Source organism: Armigeres subalbatus, chromosome 3, assembly GCF_024139115.2.
Source record: "Armigeres subalbatus isolate Guangzhou_Male chromosome 3, GZ_Asu_2, whole genome shotgun sequence".
Taxonomy (NCBI): Eukaryota; Metazoa; Arthropoda; class Insecta; order Diptera; family Culicidae; genus Armigeres; species Armigeres subalbatus.
This window is the reverse complement of record NC_085141.1, coordinates 20,326,496-20,340,564: the sequence shown is the minus strand read 5'-3', so window position 1 is coordinate 20,340,564 and position 14,069 is coordinate 20,326,496. Positions and strand designations below refer to the sequence as shown.

Below are 14,069 nucleotides of genomic sequence, written 5' to 3'. Positions count from 1 at the left end.
TTTGAGCTTTTTAGTGGAATGTCTTCACTTGTCATAAGACGAGTTTATACCATCCCATTGAATTCCACCACTTAATTGTATCTTGACAGATACGTATTTCGACCTCAACAGTAAGGCCGTCTTCAGTGTCTCGTACTTGACTCGAGTTGAGTACGAAATACGTATCTGTCAAGATACAATTAAGTGGTGGAATTCAATGGGATGGTATAAACTCGTCTTATGACAAGTGAACAAAACTTTGGTTGAGGAGAAAGAAACATCCTTGAAACTTGAATTTGGGAAGACACGTTCATCAGCATTAATCTCCGCCATCTGAAAAATCCAATACTATATACTCTGGATCTAAAGTATACTGATAAATTGCGTTCCATTAAGGAACAAAAGGCTGTATCATACGTTCCCGTGTTTTAGCATTGATACGAAGGGAACGAATCTACGGTGTTGACCTTCGCCTACAGTTCCGTGAATTATCACTTTAATAAAGATCATAAAAAAAGTTCCGTGAATTGTGAACACTTGAGCGAATTGCTTGTGGCTCAGTTGAGAATGTTCCGTCAATTATCCAAATCTTGGCTTGTGCTTACATGAATGATGTGTTGAAGGAAACAGAATGATCATCCCATCATTACCATGGTTAGTCGATCGCAATAAAGGTTCTGCGTTCGATGTTGTCATATAGAATTTGTCGATATGCAAATATATATCGTCACATTCTGATGGGTCTAAGAGTTCATCACGTCATCACCTTATACGACGTTTCTCGTTTTTGCTTATCTTTAAAACGAATTTTGCTTGATAATTATTACTTAGGGAAGAAATCATGTCTTCAATACATTTAGAAAGAACAATGTATGAAGAAAAGAAGGATGAATTCCTATTTGCGTTTCTTATTTCGGCGATTGATTTAAATAAATAGGGACACGGCAGGTATTTCCGTCCATCGTCGTAGGGGCTAAAACCAACAAAAGCAACGTACATTTGCTAGAACTCCACTATAGCAGAAAGTTTCTCCTGAGACTACGATTTGGTACGTATGAGTTTTTCAAAAAAGCGTATCTTTTATTGGTTTTCGAGACTATGATGAACAAACGAAAATGCCTGCCGTGTCCCTATCTTTGCAACGTTACTTTTCGCTACAGCTCTAATTATTCCGTCAGGTTTTAATTCATTTCAGGATGTTTGTGGACCGGTACAAGTGACCAGCATACATAAAACATATTTGAATATCTAAATCTCTCAACAATACTGAGCGATTGAAACTGACTTTTTTTTTCTATGTGAATGGATTGCAAGACAGTGATGAGTATATTTTATTTATAATCAATGTTAAATGGGGATCTACACTTCGGGAAAGTTTCCTCCGGATTATGGTCCCTGTGCCCTGTGGAAAAAATCGGTGGACCAAATACCCGAGGTGTGAAGCTACCTTAAAGGACTTTATGCATACGTATATAAAGAAATCAAGTCATTATTTAAATTTTATGAAAAAGAAAGTACATAACGTCGTTATTTTTCTTATAATTTCACACATAAACGAAACGAATATTTAGATACATGTGATAGACGTGTACAACAAAGTATGAGATAAGTAGGAAATCAAATATAGTATTTCTTTTTATTAGTCACATAATTTTTTTTCATCAAGTAAGGTGAATTAGATGAGTTCATTCGGGCATATAGTCTATTCGGGCGAATGATCCATTCGGGCGAATGGTCTTTTCGGGCGTTTGGTTTTTCGGGCGTCTGGTCTATTCGGGCGAATGGAATTCGGACGTTTATCATTCGGGCGAGTGTCATTCGGGCGTTTGTGATAGAACCCTTTTATAATGTTGGCCTAGATAAATGATGTTCTCTCAAAAATGTGTAGCGGCGAAGTTCATCTAATTCAAATAGATTAATTTATAGAATCTTGTGTATTGCATTCAATTGAAAGACTGTTAATAAATGAAAATCACATTAATGATAAGTAGATGTCAAATTTTCAAATTGAACTAAGCTATTTGATTGTCCTACATAAGACTACAGAGTATGACGATATTTCTCTTCCACCCTTTCATAGCGAATAGCGAAATAATGATAAACTCTACCCCTTGCTATTCACATTCCGAAAGCAACTTAGACCACTAAGCACCTCTCACCGGCAGTATGCCGTCGACGACAGAGTGGCGAGTCCTTTTGGACAGCTTTAGGCGCCACCAGCTTCGTCGTTGTCGACGACCACAGAGGCAGAGCTATCCAAGGGCATTTTTTAAACCGGTAGGTATTTTCCTTCTCTGCTATCCATTCGTCCGGATGTAGGCGATGCCGTGCGAGTCACTACCGAAGTTGAGCGAGAAACGTTCCCTCACTTGAAAAAGCGAGATAAGTGTGAACCGAGTAAGAAGTTGGCATGTGTCCTTCTATTTGCATAGGCATACCAGACAGACATTTGGTGCGACACGTAACGTAAAGTTAAATTAAAAGTATATACTTTTTATGCTTAACCAAAATTCTAGGGTGGCGACAGATAATCATGCCAGGGAGACAATGTTCAGTTGCTGTGGGTTGACCACATCAGAACGTGCTCACGAAACCGTCGTTCTTAAATGGAATAGAAATAATGTGTCATTTGATTTCCAGCGAAAAACGACAGAAATACCTGCCGTCGTCCTAAGTTTTTGTCCCATTTTGAAAGTCAGATAGCAAAGTTCTGTTCTTTTGTTTTTATTGTTCGAAATTCGAAATTAAGGAACAATCATGACGAAACCGTACTCAGCATATGTTTCGCTTCATTCCATGTAATTCGTTTCTTTGATCGTCTTATCGCTCGACAATGACAAAAAACCTATATGTAGGTACGCCAGACAGTCGTCTTCAAAGGATTCCATTGGATGGTGTATTTTTGCTGTCAAACTACATCGTGCCATAGGGGGATGCAATGACTCAATGACTGGGTTTCTGGATCCTTCCCAAGAAAATATATAGATTTTTTGATTTAACAAATTCGTTAGTTGGCAGAATTTATTATTCACATGGGGATCTTATTTCTCTACGCGAATCCATTCGAGACCTAAAAGCTTCTGAAGAAGAATTCTAAATGGCTGCCCGAAATTCAATGCCTAATTATTCAAAAATGTCACCTTAATTGGAAAAAAATACTTTCGCTGCTCAAATAAAATGTAATTATGTCCCCCTTTACAAAACCTCCACTGCAGCCATCTATCGCAAGTCGATTTGACGCGAATTTCAATGGATAATTGTAGCTCTCATCTATTCCCGGAAGGTTTGCTGAAAACGCTCCCTCACTTGCCACCTACGAGCCATGAGATGAAACATCAGAAGAAACTAACCGAATTTAAATTTGTTCCAACTTGCGTTGACATTGAAATGTATCCTGTCCTCACTAGGGTAATCGTGCCATTAGTGGAACTAATATTTGGAGTATAATTTTCAATACAGTTCCCCTAGACTCACGATTTTAAGCTTCACTTCTTCTTATTGGCAGCAGAGGTGAACCAGCCAAGAGCTGAAAGCCTCTTTAATAAAGAAGAAAAAAAATCTTATTGGCATTGCATCCACTGGGACATTGCACTGGGACAGAGCCGCCTCGCAGCTTAGTGTTCATTAAGCACTTCCACAATTATTAACTGCGAGGTTTCTAAGCCAAGTTATCATTTTTGCATTCGTATATCATGAGGCTAACACGATGATACTTTTATGCCCAGGGAAGTCGAGACAATTTCCAATCCGAAAACTGCCTAAAACTGGCACCGGGAGTCGAACCCAGTCACCCTCAGCATGGTCTTGCTTTGTAGCCGCGCGTCTTACCGCACGGCTAAGGAGGCCCCCTCCTTTAAGCTTCACATTTTACTTTATTGTCAAATTAAGATAATTTCCATTTGGGGATTTACTCAGTTCTCAACTATTGGCACGGTTACCCTGTGTGGACCGCCCAGAAGGATCATTGTTTGTCGTCATTACCATCGATTTTGGATGTCCTTGCTTTGCCGTAGGGCTTATGGTGTTGATGTTTGTACATATTGGGGATGATGTTAATCAAATGAGCTTCTACTTTGAATTTAAATTATTTTGTCACTCTTTGAGAGACCTAGTGCCTATCAAACCACCATTCTAATTTTGTTGATGTTTCAGTATAATGGTCCTCTCCATCCTACCCTTCAGAGAGATCACCGGAAGTATGTTCAGCGAATTTTGAATCGGTTTATCGCAACTGTTATGTGAATACATATGGCATCTTTAGACATATGGATACAAAGAATAGGGAAACATCGATGTGGGAAGCGTCGTTCAATTTAATTTGGGCTTGTTTCTATAATCAAGTCAGTTTTAGGAAAACGAATCAAGAAAGGAAACTGAAAAATAATTGAATGACTCTATTTAAGTTTAACGAGTCGTGACATTCAGTCGTTCGACAGCAGTGCGTTCCTAAACTAGGATATGGATATGCATAGCTGTGTCTGTTAGCTCTGTGCTAAAATTCATTTATCGGAAACAAAATGTGTTAGCCTCGCGACCATTGTGTACGTCGGCTATTGAATTGAAACGCTTAGCATTCCTCTTCAGTCTGATGTAGGCTTCTTCCATTTTCGCAACCAAATAGATGAACGAATTTTCTATTTTACGATTGTACTCGAAGAAATCGTACCACTCATGTCAATTCTTGCCCTTTTTTCAACTAATTTTATTTGCTAATTATCTAATACATACATAAATTCTGCTTTTAGATTAGGTGTTCCATGTTTTCTTAACACTATCATACTTATTTGATATGATACATTTCAAATTATTATTATTACATTTCAATTGCCTCTGGCAGTTAGGATTTTCCTCTGGTTGAATTAAACCATGTAGGACTTACAATGTTTTAAACTTAAACTAAACTTAACCTTATTTATCCTAATGGTACAAGGGGCTAATCGTTACAATCAGTCACGTTGAGTACAGCTGTACATGCACTCTGTTTCTGGTTTGCGGAAAGCGAGGAAGCAACCAATCGGTCCCAAATTCTGCACAGTTGTTCAGGACCCAGAATGGCTTCGAAAAACCATTGATTTGAAAAAATGACCATGACGCCCCACTCTAATATACATCCCATTCAAATCGTACAGTTGTCCCACGTGAAAAATGTTGAAATCCAAAGTATATTAAGCCATTCAAGGAGCAGAATTGAAACAATTTATGAAATCATGTTTAATCATCAAATATATTCGTTTTACAAACATTCCAAACATTAAATTGTCTTCCGCATTGGCCCTTGAACTTTGAAAATTTATTCGATTTGTTCTATTAAATCTAGGTTTAAGTTAAATACTTCATGTTAATTCTAGAGAGCATCTGTTTTTTTAACAATTCATGTTGAATAAGTGGAGAATAAATAATTATCATCATTATTTCTCATCATATAAAATGCTTTCCACAAAACCATCACAATCCGAGTTATTCTTCAGCGCTCAGAAGATTTCCATCTAACATGCATTCGACCCTGCTGCGACAGAAAGAGCATGACTGTCAATTACGAAACGAAATGAAAACAGAGAGAATTTTCTCTCTGGCAAAGAGAGCGTGACGCTTGTCAGTTTTGTTTCGTTGAATTTCTCCCCATCCCAGTTAGAACGAAAGCTCTCTCGTAATAATTGTTCGTAATAAATTCTTTATGACTCTTTTTAGCGGGTATCTTTTGACAGCGCAAAATGTATGGAATATTACGTAAATAATGACATCATAAAGCGTATTTACCCTGAAACGCCAATTATTATGTCATTAATGGCGTAATCTGAATAGGCTATAAGGTGTGTAACGATCAATGTTGACCCGTAATGCTGGGTAGACACCTTTACGTGGTGTGTTACGGGGTAAGATCTACCACAGTTACATTGCCAGCTACAGGCAAATCCTGACCCAACGAATACCTTCCTCATTATTCAACTCCTTGGTACTTATGAGGGTGTCGCTAAGTCGGTGGCATCTCGTTAAGTAAGTACTACATCAACACTTCCTTCCTCTTCCTAGTTACGGTGAAGATGGGCGTGGCCAGGAGTAGTAATCCTCATGCTTTTGTTATTTTTGTTTAAGACTGGAATCAAGGACCACTCCCCTTCTTGATTTCTGATAGCATTCTAGATAAGGATCTCAAAAGTAAAACATGAGTATCGCTAGTGTCCAATCTACGAATTACACCGTAACAATGCTAATGCTAATGCTAATGCTATTAAGGTGGTTATACAACAAAGCCACAAATCGGCCATCTTGGAAACCACGTGCTTTTTCTAGTGATTTTTCAAGAGCACGAATTGAGAGTGCCACAACGCCCATAAGGATGGAACATCCGTAGATCGTTTGCTTACTTATGCTAAACAATCGACTTTAATTTCAGCTTTGTACGAAAATTATTACGCTAGATTTGAAATTTTAATAATAGGAAGAGGAAACCGTGTGGTGAATTTGAAATTCACCACATGGCTTAATTGTATAATCACCTTAAGGTGTGTAACGATCAATGTTGTATTTTATTTCGGGTTTCCACCTTTGAAATTATTATCGATAAATATTCCTACATAGAATTATTTTAGCGTGGAAAAAGAAACATTACGGCTTTAAAGTTTATAAAAGCTTATGCTTCAATACGCCACCTATATATGGAAACCTGTGATTCAAACTTGCATGAGAAACTTTCGAACTTGTATATACGGCAGGCATATATTTAGGCGACATTTCACCTGCTAGAAAAATTATGTAATGGAAAATTCCACAAAGAAAATACGTAGTAAAGGGAATTTGAAATGATCAAATAGCCCATTTCTCTATAATTAAATCACCAATCAAAAATATAATTCTTCGCTCTCAGTACACTTTCGGTTGGAAATTGCGTCGTAACTTGAAATATAATACCAATTCAGACGCGGTCGACCATTATTTTGGTGGAGTTTTGAAATAGTGAAGTTCGAAAATCAAAGTGGTGAATTTTTAAAAAGCTTGATATTGGAAAATATCGTTAGATTTTGCTATAAAGTAAAGCTTTAATAACTAAATTCGGAGTAAAGTCTCGATTTGAAATAAAATAATTTAAATAGTTCTATTTGTGAATTAAATTTCAGATCATTCTTTTTTTGAGTTCGGTTAGTTACTTTCTATAGTTGAAAACTATCACTCGTCCACACGTGCTTAAGTGTGTGACTTGAACCAGGTAAGCACTAAATTATGACCTGTAATGAAGACCCAATTAGTGAACAAAATCGTTGTTTAGGCCAAGCCCAAGCAACGAGGGCAGTCGGTCTGGGCTAGACCAAATCCAAAGGATAGACCACGTCGCCAAGGCTTATCTCGAGCAATTGAAACTAGTGCTTCTCCGTTAATCAACCTTATCGAAATAAAATGGAATGAGTTGAATTACTTCTAATTTAGTTGAATTCCACCTTTTTATTTGAGCGTTTAAGCTTGTGACGATAATTGAATTGGTTGTATTTTAGCCAAGACACACTTCGTGATCGATTGAGTCTGAGTCCTATTAGTTGATGAGTTGAAACCGTAACTCATTGGGATTTTCTTGGTCTGTTCAAATTTGGAACATAAATTTCTGCAAACACTATAACCTGCCCTAGGGAAAGAAGTCTCATGCAGGGATTTGAATTCAATCTACGGTCCTTCGATTGACGGAGGTGGCGCTTAAGCCGTAGATTGTCGTAACAGAAAGGAACGTTTCATTTTGGCGCCCAATGTGGGGCCACGTCAATAGTGTTTCAATTTAGTTGGTATTGTATTAAAATTTAGTACTAGATTGCCTATTCTGAACTGAATTAGATTTACATCCGTATTGTACATAAAATTCTGTCGATTCAATACAAATATAGTTGGACGCGATTAGTAGACGAAAGAAGATTTCGTGAGTTCGTTTAAACTCCATTTAAAATAAGTTTGTTAGTTTATATTGGCAATAATTATTCGGTTCGGTTAAGTGATAGTGCATAGGTAAATTGGAATTTTTCAAAAAAATAAAATGAAATAAAAATAGTTTTAGTGCATATTAATATATATTTAAATTTATATAATTATTTAAAAATTTAATTAAAAATATTTGGTTTGTCTGACATGGAGCCTTTCAAAGTAAATTGTAATCATTTAGATGAGAGTGAAGTGAATTATGAGCTGATCATACGAAATTATCCGATCGAAGGATCGATCGAGAACCGTAGAAGAGACCTCAGAAATGTTTTCCGTGATCCTGGAGCGGAGAAGTACGTGCGGGTGACCGATGAGATGATGACTAATGATATTCGGGTCGTACCAAGGAAGTTAAAAGAGATCACAGATCTCAATCAGATGATTCGCCAAGGATTACTTTGCCCGCCGGTCCCGTATCCGGCTGAGAACCATCTTTCGGACCAAATGGCCAGGGTCAGCATCCATCCGGAAGTCGAATTGCATCGCAGATCTCAATCCCACACCGAAGCGAATTTGTGTAATATGTCCTCGTATGGAGCCACGATGCCTGATCCATCTCCAGCGCTTCAGTTGTCTGGTAACAGATCCGCTGACCGAAATCTATCGTTCGTTGAACCCGCTCCAGGGATTTTTCGAAACTCTGTGTTTGATGAGCCCCCGACGAATCGGACAAATCAGCAGACCACTCGGAATGGTCCAAGTGGTGATTTTTGGTATTCACCTGGTGTTCAGCGAGCCCCCAGGTGAATACCGCGAACCCCCAGGTGAACTCCAGGCGACTGCCGCATCAGCAATGCAGCATCATCGAAAAATGGCCCAAGTTTACCGGAGATTCCAACGTTGTTCCCGTCACTGATTTCCTGCGACAAATAAACATACTTTGTAGATCATATGACATAACGAAGAATGAACTGCGAATGCACGCTCATCTACTTTTCAAAGACAATGCATACGCATGGTTCACGACATATGAGGAAAAGTTTTCATCTTGGAAAATTTTGGAGGCGTACTTGAAGATGAGATACGACAACCCGAATCGGGACCGTATTATCCGAGAGGAAATACGAGCTCGGAAACAGCGTCCTACGGAGTTGTTTAGTGCATATCTCATGGATATGGAAATGCTTGCACAGCGAATGATCAAGAAGATGACCGAAGGTGAGAAATTTGAAATTATCGTCGAGAACATGAAGCTATCTTACAAGCGTAGACTGGCTCTGGAACCAATTCCCTCGATTGAGCATCTGGCTCAGTTTTGTTTTAAGTTTGATGCTCTCGAGTCCAATCTGAATTTTTGTACAGCACCAACTCGCCCGAGTGTTTTTCAAGCGGACTGTGAAGTTGGCGACGGTTTTTAAGAGGAACAATTTACGGATAAAAGCGTGGAGGAAATTTATGCAATGAAGGCAAACTATTTCACGCGAGCTCACTCTGGTAACTCATTGGAAAAGAATAGACAACTACTTTGCTGGAATTGCCAAAGAGTGGGCCACATGTGGAAGAATTGTGACCAGAGGAAAACCATCTTCTGCCACATCTGCGGTTTGACAGACACGACCGCGTATCGATGTTCGAACAAGCATAACCTCGGTCAGAAAGAAGAATTATAAAAAAACGAATAGACAAGGATAGCTCTGGGAATCCTTGTCCTCGTAGTAATTCAGAGATTCCCATACCAAACTAGAGTAAATTCCATGGCATTCTTCAAATCAATACCAAGTTCTACCGCTGTCCTCATGTGAAGGTGAGAATTTTATCAGAAGAGCTCAAAGGACTGGCTGATACTGGAGCCAGTTTATCCATTATTAGCTCGTTGGAGTTAATCAACAAACTTGGTTTGAAAGTTCATCCCATAGCAATAAAAATTTCAACCGCCGATGGGACTTTGTATCAGTGCCTAGGTTACGTCAACGTTCCCTTCTCCTACCAATATAGAACGCACGTTATTCCCACGATTATTTTACCGGAAATCACGAAACCACTAATTCTAGGAGTGGATTTTTTTTAATAAGTTTGGATTTCAATTGATTCCCCCCTTTGGAGACAAGTCCGAAGAATACCCCGAGCATAGAAATCAAGCGGATCTCTCGTACGTCGAAGACTACTTCGGGGATCGACTACCTCAAATTTGCTTTCAAATCGCCTGTAGCGATGAAATAAGTATACCGAAAGAAATTCAAGATATAGCTGATGAAAGTTTGGAGATGCCGACTGTAGAACTCCCGAAAAAAGCATTTGAGACATCAGAAGACTTGAATACGGAGCATTCTCTTACCGGAACAGAGAGGGAAGCACTTTTCCAAGCCATTGAACAACTGCCAGAGACAAGAGAAGGTCAGTTAGGTCGCACGGCGTTGATTGAACACAGAATTGATCTTCTTCCGGACTCTAAGTCTAAAAAGATCTCCTACTATCACTGATCTTCAAGTATCAAAAGTGTGATCGACGCAGAAGTTCAACGAATGAAAGACCTAGAAGTCGTAGAAGAATGTCAAGGACCAGTTGACTTCTTAAGCTCCCTCCTTCCAATCAAAAAACCAAATGGAAAGTGGAGGATCTGCCTTGACTCAAGAAGACTCAACCAATGTATCAAGAAGGATGACTTCCTTTCCCTAACATGATGGGAATCGTTCAGCGCCTACCCAAAGCAAAATACTTCTCAGTGATAGATTTATCGGAGTCCTATTACCAGGTACCCCTGGAGCACAGCACGAGACAAAACCGCATTCCGGACTAACAAAGGCTTGTTCCGTTTTGTAGTCATGCCTTTTGGGTTGACCAATGCGCCCGCGACAATGGTCCGATTGATGTCTCAAGTCCTTGGACATGACCTCGAGCCGTATGTATATGTGTATCTTGACGATATAATCATCATCTCAAACAGTCTCGAGGAACACATACGTCTAATCCAAATTGTTGCAGAACGACTTCGAAGAGACGGACTGACAAGAAATCTGCAAAAGAGCAAGTTTTGCCAGAAAACAATTAAATATTTGGGATACGTCTTGTCTGAAGAAGGCTTGTCGATGGACGTAACTAAAATCCAACCTGTGCTCGACTATCCGGTACCGATGACTGTCAAAGATGTACGACGTTTTCTTGGACTTGCAGGATTTTATCAGAAATTCTTGCCGAATTATTCAGAAATTACAACATCTATCAAAAAAGGAAAAAAAAACATTCGTATGGACCAAAATTGCCAATGACGCCTTAGAGAAGTCAAAAACCGCTCTCGTTTCAGCCCCGATCTTGGCAAATGCCGACTTTAATGTGCCATTTATCATCGAGACCGACGCGACAGTTCTGACCTAGCGGTGGGTACTGGTACAAATACAAAGCGGTGATCGAAAACTCATCGCTTATTACTCCAAAAAGTTGTCGAGCACCCAAAAACGGTACAGCGCTACCGAGCGTGAGTGTCTCGCGGTTCTATTAAATATTGAGAATTTTAAACATTTTATCGACGGTTCTAAGTTCATCATACAAACGGATGCTATGAGCTTAACTTTCTTACAGACCATGTCGATTGAAAGTAAGTCCGCCAGAATCGCAAGATGGGCACTAAAACTTTCTAAATACGACATGGTCCTACAGTACAAGAAAGGATCCGCAAACAAACCAAATTAACACCGTTGTATTGGATCCGTACATCACGCAACTGAAGAAGATGGTAGAAAGTCATCCAGAAAAGTATCCAGATTTTCAGACATGTGATGGAATGATCTTCAAGCATATCCGCAGCACAACGGATGAGGAAGATTCTACCTTCCGCTGGAAATATGTAGTTCCTGTCATCGAGAGACGTAGCATCATTCAAAATGTGCATGAAGAGGCACACCTTGGCTTTGTCAAAACCTTGGCGATGGTTCGCGAGCGGAATTACTGGCCGAAATTGGCAGCTGATGTTAAACGGTATTGCAGTCAATGTGAATTATGCCGCTAGTCGAAAACACCCAACACCCAACGTTCAGCCAATTTGTGGAAAAACTAAAATTTGCTCTCGACCGTGGGAGCTAATTTCTATGGATTTCTTAGGCCCATATCCAAGGTTCAAAAGTGGCTATGTGTGGTTATTGGTAGTGAGGTTTTGCTTTCCAAACACTGAATCACCAAACAACAAATTTGAATCTTTTATTACTTCTTGTTCGTTATCTTGCCATGTTTTTTGCTTAATCTTGGGGAAAGGGGACAATATAGTATAGCTGAGAAATTCACCCCAAGATACATTTGGACTTATTTTAAGACTTACATGCTTATTGAATATAGGCCTTCATGATTTCAAATTAAATCAAAACACATTTGTAATGCAGCTCAATTCCATTCCAAATTGAATTGAAGCCAATGCAATGTTTCCAGATTTGCTGTATAAGTGTTCAACTCTGATAACATTCAAGCGGTAAGGTGAAACAAAAAAAGTCAATCGAATCACGCCTATTGTGATTCTCTGTGTAGGTGCGGGGTTAGATTCCCTGGATGCTGATATCATGTCCTAGACACAGATAGCACAATATAATTTGCATATTTACACAAAATCAGAAGACGGGCGTGTGAAATCACCAAAATGGTACAACAAAGGGAGGTTCGCATATTTATCTTCAAGTACCGTCAGATTGAAATGGTTGATTTCAGTTGAAACCTGACACGATGATTTCTGTACTGGCAAGGCAGGTTTAATATATTCTGTGTAATTCCCTTTTTGTGACATCGTGGATCCATTTCACGTACATATATTGCAATATTATTGCCAAATGATTGTCTTTCGTTTTAGATGCTTAATGGCGTGAACCACATTTAGCCGTCGTGAGTTTTGAACTGGTTTGGATTTTAAATTGTTTTGTGCACTTGCTATTTAGTTGGTATAAATGTAGTAAGAAAAAGCCAGTACTTATAAAAAACGAGATACTAGATTTACGCTAATTAATTGTATATTGTATATGATACTTTTCTTATTTTATGAGTAAGTGACATGGAATGAATTCTTTTATGGGATTTGTGGCCGTGCGTCAGATGCTTATGCATAAGTAAAATATAACATATTAGCTTAAATATCTTCTTAAATAGCTTTAAAATGTGGTTTCGATTCTAACCGCAGTCTGAAAAATTTATTCGTAGTCAGGTAAAGCTTCATTGAATTACTGGATGTCTGTGTAATGAACTGTGCGTTTTCTAATGCCAGGCGTTGAGAGTTCTGTCTGCACGACTTTAGGTCGACAACGCTGGTCCTGTATTTCAATGATTTTTTGTCTTTTATAAGAAACATAAACAAAAATTGCATTATAAATGTAAATCAAAGCTCAAGATGTTAGAATTTCATCAGATTTTTTTTTATATTTGTCTCCCGTGTTTGCAGGCAACAGGCTGCAGGAGCAGAAGCGCCTGGGGCCTATCAGGTCACTTCATCGGCTGAACCAACCCACGGACGCTTTCCAAGCAACGCTCTGACCCATCTAGCATAGAATTCACCACATCTTCCATCCCAAAACCCCCACCGTTCAACAGACCATCACCATAGGTTCAACCGGGCGAAGATGAAGTTTTCGATTCCGCTCCCAGGTGGCGGCACTGGATTGACACTCTTCTCGAAACTAGTCCGAACCAAGGACCTCCGCAAGCTCCAGGGCGAAGATCCGAAAAGTACAAAGCCAAAACTAACGGTAAGATAATTTGCACGCTCCACTAATGAACCTCACGGAAACTCGGAATTGCATTGGCACAGACCATAAACATCTCACTGTGCTTGTGTTTTGTTGGTATTGTTTTTTTTTCACTACAGAAATGTCTAACCACACTCGACCTAACCTCACTCGGAGTGGGATCGTGTTGTGGCACCGGTATGTATCTAGTCGCTGGTATGGTAGCGAGAAACATAGCTGGTCCCGGTGTAGTGCTTAGTTTTATCATAGCAGCAATAGCTAGTATATTTTCAGGTAAAGATAAAATTTAATTTTCTTTAATACGTATGTGTATCTACTGATTGTTGTTTGCAATAACCACTCTCGAATTTCACTTCACTTTGCTGTGATCTCATTTGGATTGGACGAACGTACAAACGAATTAGTCGCATGCTTCCAAACATAATCTAATTAATTAGTTACCTCATGACATAATTCATAGTTTTAAATACACTCTTT

The 14,069-nt window shown here is 39.0% G+C and overlaps 2 protein-coding genes across 2 annotated transcripts in view; one reads left to right on the top strand and one right to left on the bottom strand.

The window, feature by feature from the left end:
• Positions 1 to 14,069, bottom strand: part of LOC134225222 (AP-1 complex subunit beta-1) — a 292,898-nt gene that overhangs the window by 163,598 nt on the left and 115,231 nt on the right. The window lies entirely within an intron of this gene.
• LOC134221155 (cationic amino acid transporter 3) overlaps positions 1 to 14,069 on the top strand; it is a 160,931-nt gene that overhangs the window by 116,123 nt on the left and 30,739 nt on the right. The window contains exons 4-5 of the mRNA XM_062700346.1: positions 13,289 to 13,592; positions 13,712 to 13,865. Of these exons, the coding sequence (XP_062556330.1) occupies positions 13,467 to 13,592; positions 13,712 to 13,865 (280 nt within the window). The 5' untranslated portion in view covers positions 13,289 to 13,466. The remainder of the gene's footprint in view (positions 1 to 13,288; positions 13,593 to 13,711; positions 13,866 to 14,069) is intronic.